We start from the raw sequence: 24,943 nt of genomic DNA on the forward strand, positions 1-24,943 counted from the left end.
TCATGTGTTACTAACCTAATTGGCATGTATTAACTTTGCTAAAGATGTCAGTCCCTCACTGGGTGGCCGCAGTCTTAGGCGGCATTTAATGTGTTTTGTCTGTCCCTCGTATTGTAACGACGATAGTTGCAGGGCACAATCTGTGATAAGGAAGTTGAGGTTGGTTTAGCAGTCAACTAGAATCACCCTTCTTGTGAAGGTTTTGCCTGGTTTGCCAGAGAGCCTGCATGGCATCTTCTGTGGTGGTTACAAGGGATGTTCCCAGGGAGGTTATGGTCAAACTGGCCCTTGCAATATAGATCAACCCTTCAGTTTGGGAAGTGGCAACAAGCTTTTGAGTGATGGGTGCCATTCTCTCTGGGGAAGGGAAGTCGGGAAAAGCTGTTACTGTGCTTTTGGTCCTGCTGAACTGTGGCATGCTTGTCGTAGATTCTGTGACCTTTCTCTGTACCCTGTCTGCCTGTTTTTCTCTATCTTCTGCATTTGCCTTTGTGCCAAAATTGCTGCTATTGCCAAGAGGAAAAAAAAAAAAAACCAAACAACTTTGCTTTTCAACTGTCTCTCCCTTTGATAATCTGTAACTGCTGTGTCTTGGATTTTTTTGAATATTATTTACAGTACTATATATGGTTTTAATGTGCTTTTAATGCAAATGCTGTTCTTCTGTTTGTTCTAAAGGTCTGTAAGAACATATTTCTGAACTTTCAGCTCTTTCTTAACAGATGGACTTGGAACAGTCTTTACCCCTATCAGCTTTATGATATGCTCTTTGGGGTGACTTTAGCCAGTGATGTTTTCTTGTAAGATGTTTCCCATTTCAGGCTTGTGTTCTCAAACCAATACATTTCTGTCCCTATCAGCAACAAGGAGTTCATAAAGGAAAGACCTGCTAGGGAAACTCATACTTCAAAATGTACAGCAATAAAAGGCAAGTCATGAGATCTTTGCAGTAGTTACTTGACCTGTGAAAGATTTAAGAAGCTGAATATAAGCCATAGTATGCAAAACTGAAAAATGCAATACAAATTAGAGCTACTAGGTCTCCTGCTTTAAAATCACAAAAATATATAGTGGATATGATATAGGTATGCAATATGAAAAGTTAAAAATCCTCCTCTGGATGTGCCTTAAGTGTTTTCAGGGAGTAATGCTCTGAGCAAAGCCCTTCACAGTGGACTCTTAAGTTATCTGTATATAGCAAGCAAAGCTGGACTTTACATGAGGAAGTTCTTTTGCTGACTTGGAGAGCTAGAAAAGGGTGGCTGCTTCCTCTAAATAGCATGCCCTTTAAAGTAAATTATGTGAGCAACATTTTCAAAAGGATCTTAACTGTCTCTACAATCTTAATGAATCTTTATGAATGTATCCAATATTATTTGCACACAATTCTACTTCTGTGTCTTAACGAAGTACGAATACATTTTATATAGATTTCTGTATAGAAATAAGCTTCTTGTTCAAAATCATTGCCTCTTTATGGTTCTGCATACATTGAACATACCTTACTTGTCAAAATGATTCAGCTTGAAGCAATACTTTTTGCTTGTGCAAACAAACATATCGTCATGAAATCCTCCATTTGGTCACTTCTTTTCATTATTATTCACATTGGGTTTTTGTTCTTGTTTTAATTTGGTCTGTTTTAAACATTAAATTACAGAAGATAGCAGCAAACTAATTCTATGACATTGTGTTCTGTTTGTGGTGCCTTCATTTTAAACCACTGAACTGTGCATTTGCAAACACATCCATATCCACGCACCACCTCCCCCCCCCCCAAAAAAAAAAAAAAAAAAAAGAAAAGAAGGAAGTACATCCATATTTCAGGATGCACCACCAAACTGGGAGGAAAGATAATTCCTCTACTGCTGTGCCTTGAATGTTGTCTGTTCTCTTTGGAGGAGCCATGGAGGTGTTTTGCAGGACATGGCACATGATACTGAACCCTTTTATGGGGTATCATACAACTCCAAAGAGATCTGATGGAAGATTTATTTTACTCTGTTGGAACATTTAAAATACAGACTTAAGAACCAGACCCTGTATTTTTGGAAGCTGAAGAGAGTGTGTGGGTTGCCTGATTAGGACCAAGGTTCAGTGCCCAGTGAATCATCGCTCAATAGCAAGCCAGGAATCTCTGTTAGGATAAGTGCTTGACTGTTCCCAGTCCATCATGTTCCTTGTCAGTGTTCTTATCAGGATTTGGGTGGCTTTGGCATAAAGGAAAGGCAAATGCTAAAGGACCAGCAATTTGAAGCCCAGAAAATTTGGAAAGGCAAAGGCATGATGGAAAAGGTTATTTGTTCTAAAGAGTGGAGATGCAGCTGACCTGATAGAATTTCACTGAAAAATCCTGGAAAATGTTTTGGGGACCAAGGGAGGATATACAAAATAGTGATGTGCTGAGTTTGTGCTCATAGCTGAATCCTGCTAAGAACACTTTTTCTTGGGAGTAACTGGGCTCCCGATTCCACCTTTCTCTCTAGCTTTCAGACCTGTAGACTTGTGCCACTGGAATATTTGTTTACTGTTTGTATGTGTATACTCTAAAGGGTGATATGAATTTTTCTGGGCACTTTAAGAGCTTCGTGGAATGTTTTTGTGTCTTAGAAAAATAGTATCAAGTTTTTGTGAAGGAGTTGGATTTTTTTTTTTTAATTGCAGAATCAAAATGTCTGGGTTTTTTGAAAAGAGGAATCTAAGAAATGACCATTTTGAGATTGTTTCCCTCAGAGAAAAGGAGGGAGTGTGCATGAAATAAGCTTGGTGACAGATAATGTTCAAGTGAGACGATCAGTGCTCAGAAAGGCTTCATGTCTCCATTGTATAGCCTCTTTGAAGATTTTGATTTATGTAGTTGTTTTTAACCTGTTTTTGTTTTGGGTGTGTGTCTCTTTGAATTTTGTAACACGTGGTTTTCCTGTTGCTGTGAAATCAAGACGTTATTTGTTCAACTGTGTGAAATGTTCAAGGGAATAAATTCCAAACAAACTTCAGGTTTCTGAGTTTTTCTTTGTCCTCCCCCTTCTCCCTCCACTGGTTCCAGGGGAGGGATGCTGCAGGGGATACAGAGTTGCGGGAGAGTGGAATGAATAGATCTGGCAAGCTCAAATGCAAAAGACATTTTGGGGAGCTCCGTGTCACGTGCAGTCTGTCATTGCAAAGTACTACTTTTCAGGCTTCTTCTGTATTGTGTTTTTTTTAAATTTTGCTGTTATGTTGTGGTTTGCTCAGAGTGCAGAGTGTACATTGCACAGACAGCATGACATATTGCTGTAGAAAACCTGCTAAGGACCCCCATATTCAATATTCTACTGCTTTGGCAAAGCTGGCTTTGGATAGATGCGCTCTCAGTGTTGCAGCTTCACTGATTTTGGTCAATTTGGGAGGTGGTTTTGTGTGCCTTGCTGCAGGTCAGAGGTCTTTGTTGCACTCTGTAAGCAAGGCAGTGATACCCACGTGTGAGGGGAAAGGAGGAACATGGGTGAGTGCAAGTCAGCGCTTGGGAACAGGGAGGCATAGCCTTTGCACCTGGCATGACAGGTAAGCATCTTGGCAGGATTTGGTTCCTCTTGTTGGTATAGTAGCTGCTGTGATGATGGGATGTTTTGATGTGATGGAAAGGCAGAAAATGAGTAAATATGGAGCCTTGTAGGCAAATCCTGTGTCTTATGTTCTAGCTGGACGGTTGTCTTCTCGCAGGAGAATGGCACATGAGGAGATGACCTCCCTTCCTCAAGACCGTTAAGAGACTATTCTGTAATGTCCTCACCATGACAAACAGATAGAGCTGGATCATAGTTTTGAGCTGCATTTTCCTGTTCTCGAAGATACATTGGATTAGTCTACATTAGGGACTCATTCCATGTCTTTTCTTGCATGCTTCTCATGCTTCCTGCTGCACCATTGGCAACTAAAACCTTGTAATAATAGATGACTTTTGAGAGTCTAATTGTGAATGCTATGCCTTCTCTTTTGGGTTTATTTGGCCAGAGTAGTTATGTTTAAATGGTAGCTCACAGAACTGCAACCGCAAACCAATTCCATTATACGTAAGAGTTCCTTCTTTGGAGGAAAGTAATCACTTTATGCCTTTGTGATTGCCTTTTATTTTTCTTTACTGTGATCAGTAGTCCTGATTTTGAGGCTAAAATGGGCCTTCAGTTCTGAGAAGGAGCTATCAGTGTTCAGTATAAAACTTCATGTGCTCGTACGTGAACTAGAAATGTCATTTTGATGCATCGCTACAACAGCCTCCACTGTTCTGTTATCAGGAAAGCTGTTAACTTTGCAGCTACACGTACGCTCTTCAGAAATCAAATGTTTGCTTCATGAATTAAAACAACGACAACAAAAAAAAGATGAAGTGAGGTGCACTTCCTGAGCTCATCCCCACCAGAAGTGAAATCAGACTTCCTTGCTGTACCAGTATGGGAGACATTGTTTTCAGCTAAAACTTGGAGAAACCAAGTATTTGTGTGATGGGAGAGCTCCCAGGCACTTTCACCTCATTCTCTTTGAAGTCTACACAGATGCCTCGCACTTTCTGTTTCTGTGCCTGTGGTTCTTCTCTAGTCTCATGGCTTCTGGTCCTCTTACTAATGCCTATGGAAAGAGTTGAGCTCTGTATCCTGCCCCACTGGATGGGAGAGGGGTGCTGCCAGGGAACTCCTTCCATGGCCCTGACACTCAAAAGTCAGTTTTTGTTAAAGGCATTCTATTTTTGTTTATGAAACAAAACTGAACCTTTCAAGCATTCTTCCCTTCGCTGCAACCCTTCCTCCTTGTTCCCATTCCAACCTAAGATACTTACCTTAAAATGATTTACTCTAGAGGAAATTTTATTCTGTAAATAAAGCCCCAAGTAACACACTATGTCAAATATCATTCTTTTTAACCTTTTTGTGCAAATAAAATGACCTGAAAATGAGGAAGAAAAGTAGATGATTTGGGCCCGGCCATGTTCTTGCTAAGTGTATGTGCTTCTTTGTCTGTAGTTCTGTAAAGAGAACACATTGATTTTTCTGAATATGCTATTCTGGGATCTTGAATTACACAGACTTGTCCTTCCGTTGCATCTGTCACTTCTGAGGGTCTCTAACATTATTTAGGGCTTGTAGAACTTAGTAAATAGATTAAATATTGTCTTCATGTTAGAGAAAATGAGGTATCATGTACTTTTTTGTAGCTAATGTCCTCACTTAACATCCTCAGAAAGAAATTATCCACAGAAAAATCTTACATGGCTGCTAGCTAACATCCAACTATTTATCCCAGAACTGAAATTGAAGGACTGAAATCCACTATATAAATAAAAATATATTAAAGACAATTTTTAGAAACAAGGTATCATAATTAGGTGTGTAAATCACTTTAAAACTTTGAGGTAGCGAGCCATTCACAAGTGCGCAAAAGTCTGTGGGCAGTGTGGATGTTTTGTTTCCTCAAAAAACAGATGACTTCCACTGAAGATGGACTGAATTAGCTTTTACAGGGGTTTGGAAACTTCATTCTAAGATTTGAGCTTTTGGGAGTAATAAGATGTTTTGCACCATGCATCCCAAAACAGCTTGCTTCATCAGATATATTTTGGTAGCAGTTTTTCCAAGAGGCATGTTTTTATAGACCATTTCCTTTGCAACACGCATTGCTAGGGTACTGTAGAAAGCCTGCTGTGTACAAGTTGTTTTACATTTTAGACATATTACACTTCTTCATCTGGTATAGTAGAAAGAAGAGTAACTGTTTCATACTGTCGTGGTTTAACCCCAGCCAGCAACTAAACACCACGCAGCCGCTCACTCACTCCCCCCCCCACCCAGTGGGATGGGGGAGAAAATCGGGAAAAGAAGCAAAACCCATGGGTTGAGATAAGAACGGTTTAATAGAACAGAAAAGAAGAAACTAATAATGATAATGATAACACTAATAAAATGACAACAGCAATAATGAAAGGATTGGAATGTACAAATGATGCGCAGTTCAATTGCTCACCACCCGCCGACCGACACCCAGCCAGTCCCCGAGCGGCGATTCCCCGCCCCCACTTCCCCGTTCCTATACTGGATGGGACGTCCCATGGTATGGAATACCCCGTTGGCCAGTTTGGGTCAGGTGCCCTGGCTGTGTCCTGTGCCAACTTCTTGTGCCCCTCCAGCTTTCTCACTGGCTGGGCATGAGAAGCTGAAAAATCCTTGACTTTAGTCTAAACACTACTGAGCAACAACTGAAAACATCAGTGTTATCAACATTCTTTGCATACTGAACTCAAAACATAGCACTGTACCAGCTACTAGGAAGACAGTTAACTCTATCCCAGCTGAAACCAGGACACATACAGCTCTTTTCCACTCATGTTCTGTAACAGTGATGAGAAAGTGTAAGGTACTTTTAAAATAACAAGACGAATGAATAAAATGTTTCTTCACCTCTACACCAATTAAAACAAGCCAATGATAGTTTTACCACCTGCTTGCGATCAGCAGCATAATATATTAAGGTATGTAGTTGGTAATGTATCTTAAAATACAAGGAGAAACAAGGGGAGAAAACCAAACTCTAAAAAAAAAAAACCAAAAACCCCAAACCAAAAAACCCAAACAAATAGCCATAATCTGAAGGGAGGGAATAGATACACCAGAGTCAACACTGAACCTATTCTCCTTCTTCTACGAAGTGTGTTTATGGAGGAAGGTGGAGCAGTGGTTGCTGAGCTCATCCTGGTGATGTAGAGCTTAGCTTGGGCTTGCCAAACAAAACTGGGCAGATGATCTTTAAGGATGAGATGGCACTTCTATGCTCTGTTTAGTTGCTTACATCTTCTCTCAAAAATGTTTGTTTAGTCTGACATTTCTCATGTTTGCTGTCATCCCAGAAGGCTGTGTTTTCTTTTTAAGGAAAATTTCATAACTGTCCTTTCTGCTGTTATAGAAGTTTATCTGATGGCTTGCGGGTAGAAGTGTTTAAAAATAGGACTTTTTTTACCCAAGAGATGTTTCAAATATTTTAAGGCTTGGGTAACTCAGTGATTTAAAACATCAGAACTGATGTATAAGTGATCTTTAATCAGTAATGTGTGTTTTGGAAGCTTTCTTTCCAGAACTGTAGCAGATTTTGAATATACCTAGCTATATACCTATATACAAGAATTTTCTTAGTTTCAGAAAAATTCCCACTAAGGTGTGAAGCTCTGGATTGCTTGGAATATTCAGTTGCTTTACAAGTTATACAAGAGTATGTGAGATAAATGTAGATAATAGAAAAGTATGCAACAGAATGAAGGAGCAGATGTCTATGCTTTTTGGAGTATATAGAGCTTTTTACTTAGGGCAAGTATTCTCCAGTATATTTTCCTGTAACTGCCAGCCTCAGATTTCAGCCTGTTCCGTTTGCAGCACTTCATAATCTTGACAGAAATGATAGAAATTATGTAAGGACACAGTTAGTATTGAAATATATTCTGAGATCCAGTAATTATGGAAATCTGTAGTACATCACAACAGAAGAGGGTGGTTATTAGCTCAGTAGCTGAAAGAATATATCTATTTGAAAGCTATGTTTTGAATCTGATCACAATTTGAACAGGAAACTGAAAACATTTGATATTCCACACTTTTGTTATGTATGATAAAATTTCTAGTTCCTGATTGGTTGTTCTTTAATGATCAAAACATCATCCAATATCCAAGCTGGAACTGGAAGTACCAGTTTCTATAAAAAGTAGGCAATATTTGTGATAGGTTCCTCTACTACTTATTTGCACAGTGGGAATCACCTGTCTGATCCCTCCTGGTGAAATGATAGGTTCTAGAAGGCTGCTACGTATGAGTGGCAAGAAATAGGTGCCACAATGAATAAACTACATGAAGCCTTATGTAGTAGAGAACATAGCAGAGGCTTTCTTTCTAACAACATAAAAGGGGTTACTGTTTGGATTATAACTGGACAATCACTCTTAAATATTAATTTCCAAGTTACTTAACAAAACAAAGAGAGTACTTCTCTTAAAAAGGGGGAAAACCTCATGAGCCAAGGTCATGGTGATTTTAAAATACAGCGTGCCCTTTCTCTTCTTTCCTTTTTCTCCCTGCCAGTCCCTGGATGTGCTTCATCGCAAGTGGTTCTCTGAGGTAATATACCTTTAATAGCTTCTAGGACAAAATTTAAGCCTGCAAAGTAATGTTATCTTTAGCCAGATTATCCTTTAGTGCTCTTCAGCCTTCCCACACTCAGCTTCTTTCAGGAAATGGAAATGAGGCCAGGCAATATATGATAGAGCTGATCAAAATACTGGAGCTCAGACATCTTAGATGATACCAACAAAATGGAAGATGATTGGTAGTATGTTACTGACTTACACTATTCCTGAGTAATAGACACACCAATAATTAGCAGACTTAATATAAACTAATGTAGGGATTTTATATCTCTAGTACTGGAAACCTGTTTGGGCAGCAGTAAAAGTGAAATCTGTACAAATGTTAAGGTTTTCTGCCAGAAGAGATGCAATAAGGAGAATCAAGCTTGGCAGTGTTCCCTGGGGCTTGGATGAGGTGACCTAATACCTCCTTTCCCCTGTTTCTTTTCTCCACCCACCAGCCACAACACTGGACTCTTTCCAGGAGTCAAAAATAGATCTATTCCTGCATTATTCTATACCTCTGCTGTAACAAAGACAACTTTTCTGTATTGTTAAACTATATACTGAACTTTTAACTTTCATTACGTAATACTGCTACTTCATGCATCTGCATATGAAAAACATTATTTCTCAAACACTGTTTTCTTTCTTTATTGTATAAGTTGCAGATGAATTTTTATTTGTTTTCAAGGCGTAAGTATAAATTACAGATGACCTTGAAATAAAACTGGTTAATTATATTCAATTCTGGTTGCTTCCACTAAAACCAAAGAAAGGTCAGATCAATCAAATTGACAGCTGTTTCTAAACCTCACACTACTGATGTTGTAGGAAGCAGTGTTTTGTCAGTGTCTGTTTTGGCAATTCTAGAAGTCTATTTTAACCAAAGTATTGTGGGGGTGGGGAAAACATTGCAACACCCATAAGATAAACATGTAAGTTACTAACTTCATTCAGTAGTCAGTCCAATGCGCTTTCATAATGATGAAGAGAACAGGCTTCCACATTTATTGACGGTATCTGAGGTATGAAGAACTTAATTCTAACTGGAGGTTGTGGAATGTGTGGAGGAGGACTTAAGTCTTCATATGTTTGTTTCTGGGGTATCTGTTTCAGAATCCCTTGAATATTTTAGCTGTCAGTTATTCCCATACACATTATAATAGTGTGTGTGGGGGGGGTGTCTTGGGGGCCTCTCTGTTCTTCATTGCTTAGGGAACCAGTAGATATTGACAGGAATCTCACTGATTTTTGTTTCATGTGCTGTGTACAGTTGAATCAAGTAATGCTATAAAACTTCTTGGTCAGCACTGGAAGTAGTGTTGGTTCTTTAATAACTCTCTGCTGGGTACTTATGCATCAGAGGATATTTAGATAAAACGCCTTTCTGTCTATACAGCTTAATCTCCCCACTTCTCTGTTTAGGTACCCAATTTGCTAGGAAGAATTGCTAGACTGACAGCTTGAGGACTGAGCCTTGACATGGTAGTAGAGCTCTTGAGCATATTGGTTGCTAAGTGGCAAAACCCTTTTTCTTCTGGTAGGCTAGAGAGCGCTGCTGTTCTGCTCTGTGTCTGGTCCTTAGTTCCCTAGATTTTAAATGTCAGTTTAAGGACAGTTGTATTGATCAAGTCCAACCTGCATGAGACAGTTTGCATATGTACAATTCCCATATCAAACTCCAAGAGCTTTGACTCAGTAAAGCATATCTTCTAGAGAGCCTAGTTAGTTACTATTTATTGTTGTGATTGATACATGTGCATTACAGAAGAGTTTCAGTAGGGCCATCTTGAGGTTTGAGCTCATTTTGAATCCTGTGCATGGACACTCTCAATATCTTGCTTATGAATAGACTTTGTTTTTCTTATCATACTGTCCTCTTTGAATTCAGGGATTTTATATTTAGCAGAACGTATTATGGATCAAACTGGAAACACAGACATCAGAAAATTCAAGATTTGATGGCCTCTTAATACAGCTGAGTAATTCAGGCTTCCTGAGGGCTTGGGAATACCCTAGGATAGTAAGAGAGAAAGTTGAGGCATTATATCAAAACAACATTGACATTTGATGACTATTGAGTATTTACATTTGAATAAATGCATTCTTGTTTCTGTTTGAGCAGGTGTTATATTACCCCTTTTGGCTCTGAGGATGTGCTTATCAAAATTCAGGGGATCCTACCAGGATATGTGCAGTTCTGCAGTATGTGATGTGAGGCTGTGCGAACAAGCAGTGACAAGAATTCACCAGACCTGCTGGGCTCCTTCCAGCAGTTTCCTGGAGACATTTCTTAAAAGAGAAGATAAATTTTAAAGGGTGGATAAATCTCAATTTAAAACCTTAAACTTCTTCCTAACCCTTAAAAAGTCCATTCCATTTAACGTGCTTCTGCAGGTCAGTTGAGAGTTGCTGTCTACATGTTTTAGGTATCTTTTACTGTACAGTACAAAAATTGTTAACAGTGGCTAGGTGCTAATTTTGGAGAGGATTAAGGAAAAGATTTCTGGCTATGTCTCTCAGAAGAAATCAGTTGCACTTATTTAAATGTAATGTCTTAATTGACTTAATGTTTCAATATGTGCAGCATCCAACAACAGGCCTTGGTACTCAGATGTATTGGGGTTTTTTTGTACACGCTGTGCTGAGCACAGTGAGCATCTCATAGGAGGTGCTGTAGCTCAACCTGCTCATTTAAACCATGTAATCATTATGCTTAAAATCCAACATATTTTAGTCCCTTTCTTATTTCAAAGTGTTTTGTCTTGACTTAAAGTGAAGTTGAGAGTGAAGGGGTTGAAGTTGGGCATTCTGGATCCTGTTTCTGGCACTGCCACTAGTTTGTTGTGAAACTGCCTTGCTGGTATTTAATCTCTGTGTCTGGACTTGTGCAATGCCTCCACAGTACTCACCTATTTCCAAAATAGGTTTGTTTTAATATGCTAATATTTTTAAAACACTTTGAGGCCCTTGGATGAGAAGTGGAGTTGGAATCAAGGAGGCCGTTAATGGAATTGAAGGGGCTGAGGGTGAAACTTCGGGGGAAAAGCTGAAACTCAATCTGACATTAACACAGATGAAAAATGAGAAGCCTAAAAATGCTGCTGGATCTCATTTGCTGCCTTCTCTATACCTCAGTGATAGTTTGCTGAACTGCAAGCACACTTCAGAAACCTTACCCCAAAAGGTATTCTTAGAAATTAATGGCAACGGAATCTGACAACTTTCAGCATTTCTGACTCAGAACTCACTGCATCACTTTTAAAATCCCACACAAAAGTTCCCATCTTCCATCTCTGTACTTTGTCATATGCAATATGCTGCTGTTTCTATAGGAGTTCTTTTGTTTGATGTAGTTGTGTTCTCAAACAATTGTGTGGAGGGTAGAAGTAATTGAAGAGTTTGGGAAAGACAAGTGAAAACAAACAGGTACAGTGTTTCACCTTATCATAAAAGCAAAAGATTTGAGAAATCCAGAATGAAGATTTTCCTGAGAAATGTATTAATTCTTCCCCCCTTTTGCATGTGTTTCACAGTAGACTCCTTTATTTGAATTTCTGTAACTCCCCAAGGCCACAGCTGAGTCTGCAAAATACTGGACCCACACTTCACAAGAGATGACATTTAACTTGGAGAGCTTGCGATCTTAACAGATTGGACTAAGAAAAGGAAGTCTAGATGGACTACATGACTAATGAAAAATAAATTCTAGTCAAATAGGCAGGTTGTTTTCCTTTGGGAAGAACTCATTGTTCTCAGATTCCCAGTTTTCTCCTGTATCTTGCGCAAGTGTTCTGTCAGGGAGTAACCTTGACAAGATTTCATCTAGCTCCTGAGAATAATCTGTAGATTTTAAGAACAAGGTAGTACTGGGGAAAAATCAAGATGAGATCCTCTCTCAAGAGGAGCTTCCCAAGCCTTCCAGTAATTGCCAAAGTTGCTGGAAAAGGACACATTTCATGCAGGCAAGGAGCGGTTCAGTGTAGGAATGTTATCTCTGATCATATGATTTTCTTTACAGGAGGCAGGCTATGTCAAGGTTGAGATAAAGGACTCTGGCAGCTTTCATGCAACAGCAAAGCAGCCTGTCCTGTTAAGAAAAACGGTTTCCTTTAGATGATCTGTGTAGTGTTCATGGCCCACTGATTCTTCCAAAGTAAAGAAGCAGATTTTTAAATGTGTCCTATTTTGGATGTTGTTTGTGGATTTTTAGCTATCAGTTGATTGCATGAGAAGCTGCTCTTGTCTTTCAGGTAGCTTACCTCTCTGGCTAGTAACATAGCTTTTTTCCTGGCAAATGCAGCCTCATCAGCTCCTTTTCTCTCAGTTATGACTGGTTGCTGACTTTTGGCTCTGTGGGCCCAGATGCGCTGACAAGGTAGAATGTCAGCTAATGGATAATGAGTGCACTCTGCAGCTATGTCCCACCAGCAAGCTACAAAACAGTCTGGGGAATACAACATAATGATTTGAGAGAGGCACCTTTCTCCTCCAGAGGAACATTAGAGAATAAACTTTAGCATCTACAAGAACTGCATTGGAATAGACCTTGCCCATGCATATAGCACCATATATATATGGAGGAAATGAGGGTAGGAAAGCTTCAAATTTCCTTGTCCCTATTTATAGTTTCTTATTGTAGCTTCAAATGAATTGGTGTGAACTTTATAGCATAATGTGAGCAAATTGTTCATCATCTGATCATGTTAACGATACCTGTATCTCACACCTACTTTCGTCCCCTGGGTAGGTTTGTGAACTGTAATGCTTTTCTTTCTGATAGTTGATGGCTTTGTGGTGCAGAAAGTTGGCTACCAGTAGCATTTCTCCTGTTTCATATTTGGTAACAAGTTTGACAATGGCTTTGCAGCTAGCCAGATAAGTCTTCATCGTACCTTTTAGAAACAAAAGCAGCAGACAAGTAAACCAACTGGTCCGTACAGAGCAAACGCCTAGAAATCCCTTGCTGAAGCTGGTCATCAGTTGAGTTTCTGTATCATGTTCTCTGATGTAAAGCAGTTTTCTTTGCAAAGTCAAGTGAAGGGATGTGACCAATCCTGCATCTCAAAGTATATGGATATATAAATTAGAGAAAGTGCTGTCAATGGCCTTTCTACTTCTTTGAGATTCTGAGTGCTTATCAAGCTCACAGGACATCTTGGCTTGACCACATCCTTTTGCATTAAAGTTTAGGCAGATTTTCCATCTTTTCAGTTTTTTTAACACAGTTACATTGAGTCACTTACTCCCACTTGCAGTTTTTGCTGTGATAGAATTGGTTTGATTCTCTATGTACCAGTTCTACTGGGCCTTCATGATGAGAAGGGCGATGATGACTTGTGTTTTGAAAAACAACTGAAAGATCATATATGTTCACGAAATGCATGTAAACAGATGTCACCTTGATTTTCAGTTCTCTTTTATCTTAGAGTGATTGCTGCCAGTCTTTCTCCCCACCCTAGATATTGTAGCATTGGAAGAAGCATTTTTTTTTTAATATTCCATTCATTTCATTTAATTATATAGGAATGATTTTATATTTCTTTTTTTGTTTTACTTTGAAAAGGCTGACAAAAACCCTTAAGATTGTTAGAAAACAAGAGGAGTAAAATAATGTCAGATGGATAAAAAGTTCTTGTTCTTTTTGTTTTCATCGTTTTTTTCTGCTTCTGGACTTTTCAGCTATGTCGGGGTATGCATCAGAAGAGAGCAAGTTAAAAAGAGCTTGTGAAAAGATATTTCTGTTGAAGTAGCTGAGCCTAGCTGATGGCTCTGCTATATATGAAGAGTTCCAAGTAGTAGAAAAACTCTTGGTTTATGATGATTTTAGTATATCCCTTGTTTGTTTTCCCTCACCTTGGTGTTCTTGTGTTACCCAGAGTTCTTTGTTTTTTTACTGTCAGCCAGAAGTGGCAGAGCAATATTCCAGGTCAGTTCCCCTGTTACTGTGAACTCAGGGTTGGGGAATGTAACACAGATCACAAAAATAGATTTGGCTGAGGTGTTATCTCCATTTAGAGAGAATGAAATGGAACGTGAATCCCAGCTGAAAAGGCTGTCCAGTTCCACTAAACTTTGAAAATACTAACACAACATAAGGCTTTGCAGCAGGAAATGGTAGACACCACAGTATCCCTGGAAATGCAAGGTAATGTTCCCACCTGCCTCCTGAGCAAGCTTCTGTGGTTTATACCATAAAGAAGCCCTGTAGGTCTAGCCAAGGGCACGGTAGCCACTTGCCCACATCATAGAAGAGTTCAATAATGCTAAGGAAGAGAGAAAAACACTCTGGGCAGTTGTCTTTATGAGATTTTATCTTTCTGGAGAGGGATTGGAAGTAAATGCCACTAATTATGGCATGGCCCATGTAGTTTTGTGTCAAAGACTAAAATGGTACTGAGTGAGTAATTGCCCTGAAAAAAAGGCTGTTAGGAATAAACTGAGAAAAACTATGAAGGATGGAGAAAGAAAACGAAAACTGTCTTGGAGGTCAAAACCTGCGAGGATAAAGTAAACATTGCCAAAGCTCATGCTGGGTTAGACTTTGCAAAGGAAAGGAAAGCAAACAGCTGTATTCCTTAAGCATGTAAGTAAAAGCAAGGTAAGGGAAAGCAGAAGTGGGTCCACAGTGAAAATGGGTCTGACATAAAATGCAATTTTATGTATAGTCAGGCAATCGAATACTTGGGCTCCAATTTCAGTTAGGACAATGGCATTGGACATGGGAGCAAAAGAAGTCAGTGTGTAGCAAGATTTGGAAATGGAAATTAACCCAATGAAGCTGGAAGCAAAATTTAAGTATTACAATAGTGTAATGAGTGGAAATAAAATTTGACCAAATAGTCTTTGTCTCAGAAGAGTGGAAGAATTGTACAATGAAATTGTGAGCTTTGTGGTAACAATTTGTGATGAAATCAAGCTATCCTGATGTACCTTGACTATCTAATTCAGGGTAATACTATGCGACCACGGAGTGACAGAAGTATGACCTGCAGATAAACAATTGGGGGGGGGGGGGGGAGAAAAAAGGTGATCTGAACAAGTACATATCAGTTAATCTGAACAGTAGATAAAACACCTTCTTTGAAGGAATAACTAAAGACTGCTAGCTCTGCAAGTGAAGTCTTTTGACCTTATGAAGGTAAGTGGTATAAAATGTGACATGGATTCACCAAAGACTATGCTGGACTAGCTTGACAGCTTTTATCAACAAAGTAACTGATTACCTCTGTAAGGGAAATGTAGTGCATTTGAACAGTCTGGACTTCAGTAAAGCACCTGAAGGCTGCCACATGGAAATAACTATTTAAACTGGATAAGATGAGGGAGTAGTACACGAAGTGTCAAGTAGCTGAGAAGTTGACTTCAATGAGATATTAGAGGTTTTATGGAAAAAGGAAATAATGGGGTTGGATGTCACCTACAGACTGTGGTGTTTCACAAAAAACGATCTGGGGACTGATCTTTTTAATACTTTCATTAAGGTTACTGGCAAAAAAAAAGGAAAACAATCTGCTAATGAAATTCATTGCTGAGGCAACATTTCAAACCCTCATCAATGCAGAGGAGGATAGGCACGTCATACACTAAGAACTGCAAAATGTTGCAGACTGTAATACTAAAAATAGAAATGTAATAGTGGAAAGTACCAGGTCATGCACTAAGAAAGTGTTGAGAATTTTGGCTACCAACAAGGTGCTTATCAGTTGAAAGCAAAGAAGGAGAAATATCTGAATATCAGTCAGTAAATAAAAGCCACCAGTATTATGTGGCCTATAAATAGGCAAGTGTGTTCTCAGCGTGTTATCAGATGAGAGATTTCTGGCAGGGTTGTATGTTACTCTGATAAGGCCTCATCTGGAAAGCTGTGTTCAATTCTAATCATGCAGGTTCTGGAAAGATTAATCCAAACTGGGACAGGTGCAGAGACCTTGGGGATGATCAGCGCACTGAAGAGATTTTCCCATGAGAGGAAGGCTTGGCTTGTTTAGCAAAGCAAAACAGAAGCTAGGAAAGATTTAACTCTGTAAATAGTAAGCTGGGTAAGGGTAAACTGTCGCATGGTATTTAAGCTAAAATACTAGAATTTTAAAAAGAAATGGATGAATGCAGGTTAGAATTTAATTCATTGAGTGCCACAGTGAATGAAGCTCCTGTATACTTTTCTCCACCTGCCTGATTCACATGTCCTTCAATTTTCTGGGATTCATGGGATTTATGCTTGCAAACATCTCACCTAGATTTTTCCCTGTCGTTCATTTCATCCCAAACTGATTAAAAAGCAAATCAATTCAAGTCTATAAAAAGTTTTAAAACTTGCTCCAAGTGGACCTTTTTCATTCCCTCCCTCCTTCATCGTTAAGTAGTAATAGTATTTTCTTGCACCCTAACTCTGTAGACTTACTGTGACTGGTAACAATTTTAATGTGCAGCAGGATTGCCCCATAGCTTTCCTACTGTGTCTCATAGAATATATCTCCTCAGTGGCCAGGCCTTCCCCAGTACTTACTGCATAGTCTTCATTGCAGCTCTAGTTTTTCAGCTAAAATGTCCCTATTTCCTCTCTCAACTAGGACATTTAATGTTCTTTTTAGCATCTATTAGCCAAAACCACTAAGATTCCCTTTTGCAGTCTGGCTCCCCAGCAGGTTCTGCCAGTAGTGGCGAACGGGATAATGACATAAGGTATTCTCTCGCTTTATTTACCTCCCTCTGCCTCATGCCCTTTTTCTCCGAATTGCTCAATTTTCTTAAAATATTACAGTTCTGACTGTTGCATTTATTGTTTATTCACTGGCTTATTCTTTAGGTTCTAATGTAAATGGGCTGGAAGAGCCCAGCCTTGCTAAGCGGCTGCGTGGCACACCTGAACGGATTGAGCTGGAGAACTACCGACTGTCACTGCAGCGGGAAGAAGAACTCGAAGAGGTTCCCGAAGAGACACTAGCAGAGCATAACCTGAGCAGTGTGCTGGACAAAGGAACAGAAGAGGATGTGCCCAGCAGGTTAGCACACATTGTGCATAAGCTTTTTTTATACCCATCCCAACAGACTTTTGCCTGCTTTTCCCTTAGCTTTTTTTAACATGTTATTTACCAGGTTGCCCCTTCTAAAGTTGTTGAAAATGCTCTGCACGTGTACACAGGTATTTTATCTTGTAGCTTCTGTTCTTCTAAATAGCTTATTACCATTCTTAGAAGACACCTGTGGTACCATAATACCATGAAATTCAGTTCTAAGTTGGAAGGAATTTTTTAATTATTTTTTTTAATGGTATCAAAGACAAATGAGTCTTTTGAGCAAACAGAACATGGATTCAAATGGGAGGGGGTTCCAAAATTAACTTCTGTATGTTTTTCATTACAATTCAAAACCACTTTTGGTTTAAAGATTCAAGCTTGACACACATGTAATCCTGAGTGAATGCTGATGCAATGCCTGAGAGATGTTAATTTGAAGCAATAGTTATGGCTGTTGAAAAACATGTTGTACCTCCACAAATTTCTCTTTATCTGCAAAATGAGGTATAAGCACACCAGGATCCAAATATATGCAGGTAAAGCTACTGGAAATAGTTGTTGCAAGAATCATTGAGAGAAAATACTTGATGAAGAATGCTTGTGAACTTTATAGTCAATCACACACTTTTTGCAGAGTCTTGATCTCTTAATATGGTTTCTAATCATTTACTTTTGTTTATAGCAGTAACAACCCTTACCTTTTCAGCTCTCAGTCTGTCCAGTAGTCTTCTTGAAATAAACTCAGAAAATGCTGTTACTGGTTTCCTGAGACTTAGATCCTACAAACATATTCTATGTATGCATTACCTACAGGTATAGGGCTGTATGAGAAATTCCTTTTGCACACAAAAAACAGTGTTTGGTGGGCAACTCACACTATGATAGAGAGGAAAGAGAAAATCAAATTCCCTGTTAGTTTGACCTGGAAAAATTTCTGTCCCAAATCCAAACATGGTAAGCAATTTAGTCAGACCATTGATAAGGCTGTGTGGGTCAAACATCAGAGAGAGAACTTTCTAGATGATGTAGTTATCTGGTATCTTCTGTTCAATTCTACCCGCTCCATGATATGTCACAGAAAGACCCCCCCCAAAAAACCCCAAACAACAAAAAAGGGAAAAAGTCTGACCACTTTTTTGTCAACAAAAGAAAAAAAGTTTGACTCCTGCAACAAGCCAGCCAAAGCCCTGATTCGATCATCTTCACTGTCTCGGTGCAGCGCCACAGGGTTAGGAGCAGGCAGAGGAGATGGGGAACTCTTTGTTCCCTCCATGTCTTATGGAGTGATGGATTGGGCTTCCAGGTTCAGCAAAGTGTTAACTCTAAATCAAGCAGACACCATGCATTTTGGTGCCCAGCTTCCCATCATGCACACACTTAGGAGCATGCACACTGCAGAGAAAGTTTACAGAAAACAGTATTCAAAGTACATTTTTTCAAAAGAGAGTTAATCTTGTTTAAGCTTCAACAATAAAAAAATCATTTATGCAATCAAACTCTGACTACGCAGTTTTGAGGAGTGGAAAACCCTTCAGATGCCTTATTCATCACCTTTAACTTGTAGTAACTCCCAGTATGTCACCTGCAGTTTTGATGTAATACCCTGTGGCCTTCTGAAGGAGTGTCATAAGACAGCTTGTGCTGTATGGGTCTGTATGGCAAGGGAAGAGAAGAGGTTCATTTCCACAGTTAAGGTTTCAGTTCTTCTCCTCAGCACTAAATCTGTGTAGGTACACCTTTTTAATGTGATATTCAACTGCTTATACAAATTCTATAAAGCAACCTACTTTGGTCATTGATCTCTTCTTTATAGAAAAAAAAAGTTTCAGCTGTTGAATTAATTTCTGTGGCACAGAGTTGCCATGGTAAAAGGAATGCCCACTATACCAGACCATCTCACTGCTGTCTTTCGGCTTCTCATTTCTCAGTGTTTAAAGGTCAAACAAAAACCAAGTTATAAATAAAAGCCAAAGAAGGTAAAGTGAGCTATGTGGTAAAGAATTTATGTCGTCAATATTACATGCGATAAGCCGACTGGTTGAAGAGCAGCAGCTTGTCCCATTCAGCAGCCATGGCAACAGTGTGAGCAGCAGTAAACCTTATTGACAGCACATGAAAACCCCAACATGCAGCACCTGTCAGGTTTATTTCCATACCAAAGGGTGGGAAAGTTAATCAGGGAGGAAGGGAACATCACTTTTTATCTCTGTGACAGTATCTGCGTAAAGCCTTTGGAATATGCTTCGGTCTCTTGGAATATGTACTGAGTCCATGGTATGCAACAGTGTTTGTGTTCCGTACGTAGCATGTGAAAACCAGGCAGCCTGTTAAAAATAAGTATTCAGTTTATGCTGTGAAAAAGTGGGTTGTAATTTGAGCAAAATAATGTTATATATATGCAGAACAGTGAGGAGACTTTAAGAGCCTGTGGACAAAAGTACTTGACAAATCAGAGCATGAAAAAGTGGTATTTTCTTTATTAGCTTTGCTATCAAAAATAGCGTCTCAGACAAGTAGATGAATAAAAGTATGTAAATATGATATGTTCATGTAGTGTTAGACTAATTTGAGGTTCTGCACCTGATTATGTTTATCTGTAATATAAGGGAAAGAGTGCTGCCGTATATAATTTTTTTTGGAAACTGCCAGTTTGTCACATACTGTAATAAAACCTGTGTATGGGAAACAGAATTAGAACAACTGTACAAGTTATATTTTATAGACCTACATGAAATTTAAACGTCATTATTTTCAACTTGTCGGTTTTCCCCTCTCATTGTCTATACGGAATGGGATCTGCCAAAGGCTGTTAACTACAGTGGTAACTGTCATAAGGAAGCAGCAGAAGTAGAATACTGTTCTCATATGATTCACCCAAACTTTAACCATACACAGTTTTCTCCTTCAATCCAGATGAATTTGGGCCTTTTAAGATTTATACGGCAAGTATCCAACTGTTGCTCTAATAAATGCAGTTCTTTTATGACAATGATCTATTAACGAAAAACAGAGACACCTCTTCACCCTGCAGATATGTTCTCTGAATGTGCTGTAGTTCACATTCATTTTCCAGTGACAAATGCAGCCATCTTTCTCCCCAGTGCCTCTAGGTGGTCCAGCATGTAAGAGTGAACTAGATTAAATGTCATTGTATGGGTGGTTACATTTCTTGCCTCTGCTGCTTATACTGAGGAACTGTTAGAATTAAACAGAGATGTGTACTAAAGAGCACTAATGATTTACTGTTTTGCATGTTTTAGACTTTGCTGTGAGAATAATAAGCTCATTATTGTAATTATCCTTGCACTGCTTCCTACAGTTTCTTGCCACTATGTACACTGTGTACTTAATTGGATACAATTTTTGTGATTTTTTTTTTTTTTTTTCCCTCCAGCTCTCCTTAGCTCACATACTGTATCCTTTGGCCTGATAGTTGTGTTGTGTGTTCTTTCTACTTCCAAAGCTTTCTGTGTTTCACCCCAGCAAGTGCCAAAAATATCTTAGCTATCCAAAATGCTAGCAGTAGCTGCCATTATCAAAAGACGTGACCTTCTGCATTCTGACAGTGCTAAGAACTCTGGTACCCATTTATGCAAAGCAACGTGATATGAAGAAAGTAGTTTTTGTGCTGTATTCAACTGTCACAAACTGTAACAATTAATGCTGCACAAATATTTGGACTTGGCTTCACAGGCACTTTTCTTCTGCTTCACTTTCTTTAAAAGAAGCAGGGCAAGGACCATACTGCAGCCCACACGTGATGCTGTCACTAAAATTCCTATGAAATATTGAAAGCAGAAAAATTAGTATTACGATTTCCATCATATGTTTTAGGCTTGTATGTATTGAAACAACTTGTCAGTGATCTAAGACTGATCTAGGAAACATTAACTAGTTGTTTCTTTATCTTTTTTTCTAAACCCTTACAGTAGTTCAGAGTCTGAGATGGAGGAGGAAGATGAGGAGGAAGAAGATGAACTATTGCTGCCTCAGCAACCCCCTTCAGACTTGGGTGGTGTGCCATGGAAAGAGGCTGTGCGTATCCATGCCCTTCTGAAGGGAAAGAGTGAAGAACAGATTGAGGCTGAGGAAAATCATGAGATTGAGGACAAAGAAGAGGAGGAAGAGGAGGAAGAAGACGAAGAGGAGGAAGATGAGGAGTCGAGCGAAGGTTAGACACGATTGATTTGTCCTTCCTTTCTGCTAGACAGCAGGGAAAACCAAGTTGAGTGTTTGCCACACAGAATGAGAAAGATTTGCATTGGAAAACTTTTCTTCTTTCACTTCTTTATTGCTTTGATTTTTGAGGGAGTTATTGTCAAGGAAAGCTTTAGGTGGATCATTCTGGATACAGATGATCTTTGCCCACAGGGCAGTTATAGCACTACTACCAACACAATATGCTTCCCATACACCATGCCAACATGTGCAATTCACAGCTTTGTGACACTGTACTATTTTTTTGTTGTTTTTTATTATTTCGGGGAATTGGATTTGAATGTGCCCTTTGTTCTTTGGCAGCAAGAGCTGGAAGCAGCGTGGAGGCAGTGTTTTCAGTTTTGCAGAGTGCCTCACTAAGGGGCAGTGCCCTGTAACTGTCATCAGGGCATCCCAGAAGAAGCTGCTTGTAGCTCTCCTTAGTTAAGAGACAGCCTTGAGAAATCAGCGAGTTCGGGTGGTTCCCATTTCAGCTCTGAGGGATTTCTGTGGAAAATCTTAGGGAAAGACTCCTTCCCCTGTGTTTGTCTCAGTCAGCAAAATGCAAAGTTTGTGCTAAGAATAGACGTGCTTCCAGTGTTTCACCACCATGCCAAATTTCTCGCTGATCTTGTCTTTGTACTCACATTTCCTTTTTGTGAAGACTAGTAGATTCCAAAGAGCTTCTTCGAAAAGGTCTTTGGCTGCCTAATGCAAGCAGAGGTCCAGTTTTTTGAGTCTTAGTGGCAGTTTTGTTGATGAGCTCAGCAGGCTGCTTGGCTACTTTTTCAGCTGTATCGCCATAACTGAAGTCTGTGGAAGTCAAGACTGCTTTTTAAGTATGGTAACATGCATGTTGTGCGTTTAGTGTGCTAAACCATGGTGTTCTTGGATGGACGTTATTTCATTCGAGCAGTTTTCCTGTCAGACACTTTGAATACAGCGGGAGTACGGGGAGTTGCTGGGTTTCCAGACAGTCTCTCTTTCTGATTCTGTCCTTTCTCTTTCCTTCTCTCTCTCTCCCTCCATCGCTTGTGTGTGTACACGCGTGTCTGGTGTTATATATGGATGTGTGGTTCCCTCTGCTGTAGAGGGGGAGTATTGCCCTTGGGAGAGAGAGCTGCAGCAAGGCCTCTGGCTTCAACATCTCTCAAATGAAGAGGACACGGGTACATTTAAAGGTACCCATATACCATCTCCACTTCCATTTCCCCGAAGGAGGGGGGACTGTTTTAAAGAGCAGGTCCCACATGAGAAGTTTCTGTGTTTTATTTAATTGCTTTACCAGCTCCCTAAAAACTGATTTGATAGCTGTTGTTATCTTTATCTCCTGGTCCAAGTGCCATATATCAGGTCTGACATTGCCACTGGTTTTAGGAAAAAGAAAAAGCTGCCAAGTACCTCAGGATATCTAGAAAGCCTGGACAATTTGCTACTGTAATGCGCATGGACAGTGACCCCCACCTATTTAGGAGTTTCAGATTTGTTCCATACACACAGACTAATTGCACCTGTGCAGTATGTCAGACACATGGGGCACATCGGAAGTACTGTCTTTAGATTGCCTGTGTCAGCAAACTTGCATTTTTTGTTGTCCTTTGTGAGTGTGTGTCTGTGGGGAGAGTCTGTGGGGGAAGATAATTAAGCTGCAGCGATCCCTCAAGATTTTTCAAATAGTCATGTAATAGGCATAAAATTAATCTGACATTCCAATCTAACTGGTTGTGTAATTTTCCACGATGCATTCTCTTGCAGTTTATTTCTTACGGTTTGTTTTTTTGAAGCACTTGGTCCTAATAGCTTGTTAATCCCTTATTCCCTCAACATGGTTCATTAGAGCCAGAATACATAAGAGGAAAATCCAAGTGCCCTCCCGCAGGTAAGACGACATATGCAGTTGTCAGACTGCATATTTTGCAGCTTATGATTGTAACAACTGTAGCTTAGCTTCTGACTTTTTTTTTTTTAAAGAAAAAAAAAAAGTGTTATAATTTTTTTCCAATTTAACTTTTCTGATGGTAAGAATGAGAAGTATTAGTAAGATGGCTGAATAGCATAACTGAAGAAGTTCCCCCTGTTGCAGTTGCTAGTGTGCTTTAGACCTGGCTCCTAAGGAGTTGATTTGCAGGTGGATTCTCATTCCATTAAAGTTAAATATTGAGACTGCTTGCTGCTTATGAAGTGCTCGTAGGTGCTACAGTGGAACTGGAGTGGAAAGCTACCTTTCCAAATGTAAGTGCAATTAACGTCCAGCTTCCTGCAAAGCTTAGCAGGCAGCCTTGAGAGAAGGCTATGTCAGGTGTCATTTGAAATTCTCAAGCATTTTAGACCTCAAGGAAACATTAGTTTGTCTGTTAGCCAAGCAGCAGTCCTTCATGGATGGCTGTGCTGCTATTTATTTACTGGAAAAGGTGAGGAGGACCCATGTCTTAATCAGGACAGGTTCAGCCCTCTTTCTAGAGACTTGTGGAGTAGCTGAAGGTGTGTATGTTACACTGATCTAAATCCCAGAGAAATCAATTTTAAAACATGCAGATCATGTGGGACCTGCTCTTTCTGAGCCTTGCTGAGTGACTATATACTTCTCAGCTATTGCTGGCAAACTTAAACCTTTTAACACAAAGTTTTCTGTGGCAATGCAAATGCTAACTCTACTCATCTTGGGGCCTGCATGCGAGTGCTTTCGTACAGAGTGAAAACAGCCCAGGTTCCTGTCCCTGCAGGATGTCCAGTAGCTATGGTAGACCATGTGGTTGTGCTAATTGATATGAAAATTCTCTGATGAGGTGACAGAGACATAAAACTGCTAAATACTTGGCTAAATTGTGAATCCCGCTCTGCATTTGAGTTTGTGCTTGTGAACCCATTTCCCCTTTAATAACCAGTTCGTGATTCTCTCATTCCTGCAGTTCCTTCTGCCTGTTTCTTCTGCAGTTTTAATGCCAAATCTCACACATAGTCCTTCCTGAAACGGAAGTCCCAAACACTTTGTCATGTCTGGGGAAAACATGGCTGGGAGAGAGGAACTTGGTTAAAACGAGACAGCAGGAAATAATGACTGCAAACCTCTAAACGCTGCTCATGTTTCTTGTTTCCTTCAGACACTAGTGCACCATATGAAAATCTAACTGCTTTTGAGGTTCTGAACTGCTGAAACAGTGTTTTGCCTACAGATTACTACTCAGTAGTAATTACTACTGAGTAGTAATCTGTCTGTTGTGAAAATTGACTTCCTACTTTATAAAGTAAGTGGGCATTTTCCTTTCAGGGTGAGTCACTTGCTTTTGAAGACCACTCCTGCAGATGGTGAACACCTGTTCCCCCTAGAATGAGTTATTTTATTATGGGTAAAGAAAACCTGAGCTATAGTCCCATAGCAGATAGCAATAGAGACACGGTCTGTGAATATAATACCTCAGGGTAGGTGCTCCCAAGGTGGGTATTCTGCAGCAGTTAAACAAGTTGTTTATCAGTTTTGGTGCCCATTGTTCCCTTTGACACTCCCTAAGTAGCTGAGCTTTGCGTAGTCAGGTAATTGAGGAGTAATGCAATTTCTTTTAAAAAAATTCATTTGTGCACAGGAAGG

General features: G+C 39.6%; 1 protein-coding gene across 21 annotated transcripts in view; it reads left to right on the forward strand.

Moving 5' to 3' along the window:
* Nucleotides 1–24,943, forward strand: part of MICAL3 (microtubule associated monooxygenase, calponin and LIM domain containing 3) — a 188,131-nt gene that overhangs the window by 121,395 nt on the left and 41,793 nt on the right. For 15 of the 21 annotated variants that reach the window (XM_052790710.1, XM_052790708.1, XM_052790707.1 and 12 more), the window contains 3 exons: nt 16,950–17,145; nt 21,090–21,331; nt 22,449–22,538. In XM_052790710.1, coding sequence (XP_052646670.1) covers nt 16,950–17,145; nt 21,090–21,331; nt 22,449–22,538 — 528 coding nt within the window. Of the gene's footprint in view, nt 1–16,949; nt 17,146–21,089; nt 21,332–22,448; nt 22,539–23,194; nt 23,237–24,943 lie in introns of all 21 variants that reach the window. The other 6 variants (XM_052790716.1, XM_052790721.1, XM_052790722.1 and 3 more) reach the window with 2 other exon arrangements.

The sequence above is a fragment of the Harpia harpyja genome, chromosome 6 (assembly GCF_026419915.1).
Source record: "Harpia harpyja isolate bHarHar1 chromosome 6, bHarHar1 primary haplotype, whole genome shotgun sequence".
Lineage (NCBI taxonomy): Eukaryota > Metazoa > Chordata > Aves > Accipitriformes > Accipitridae > Harpia > Harpia harpyja.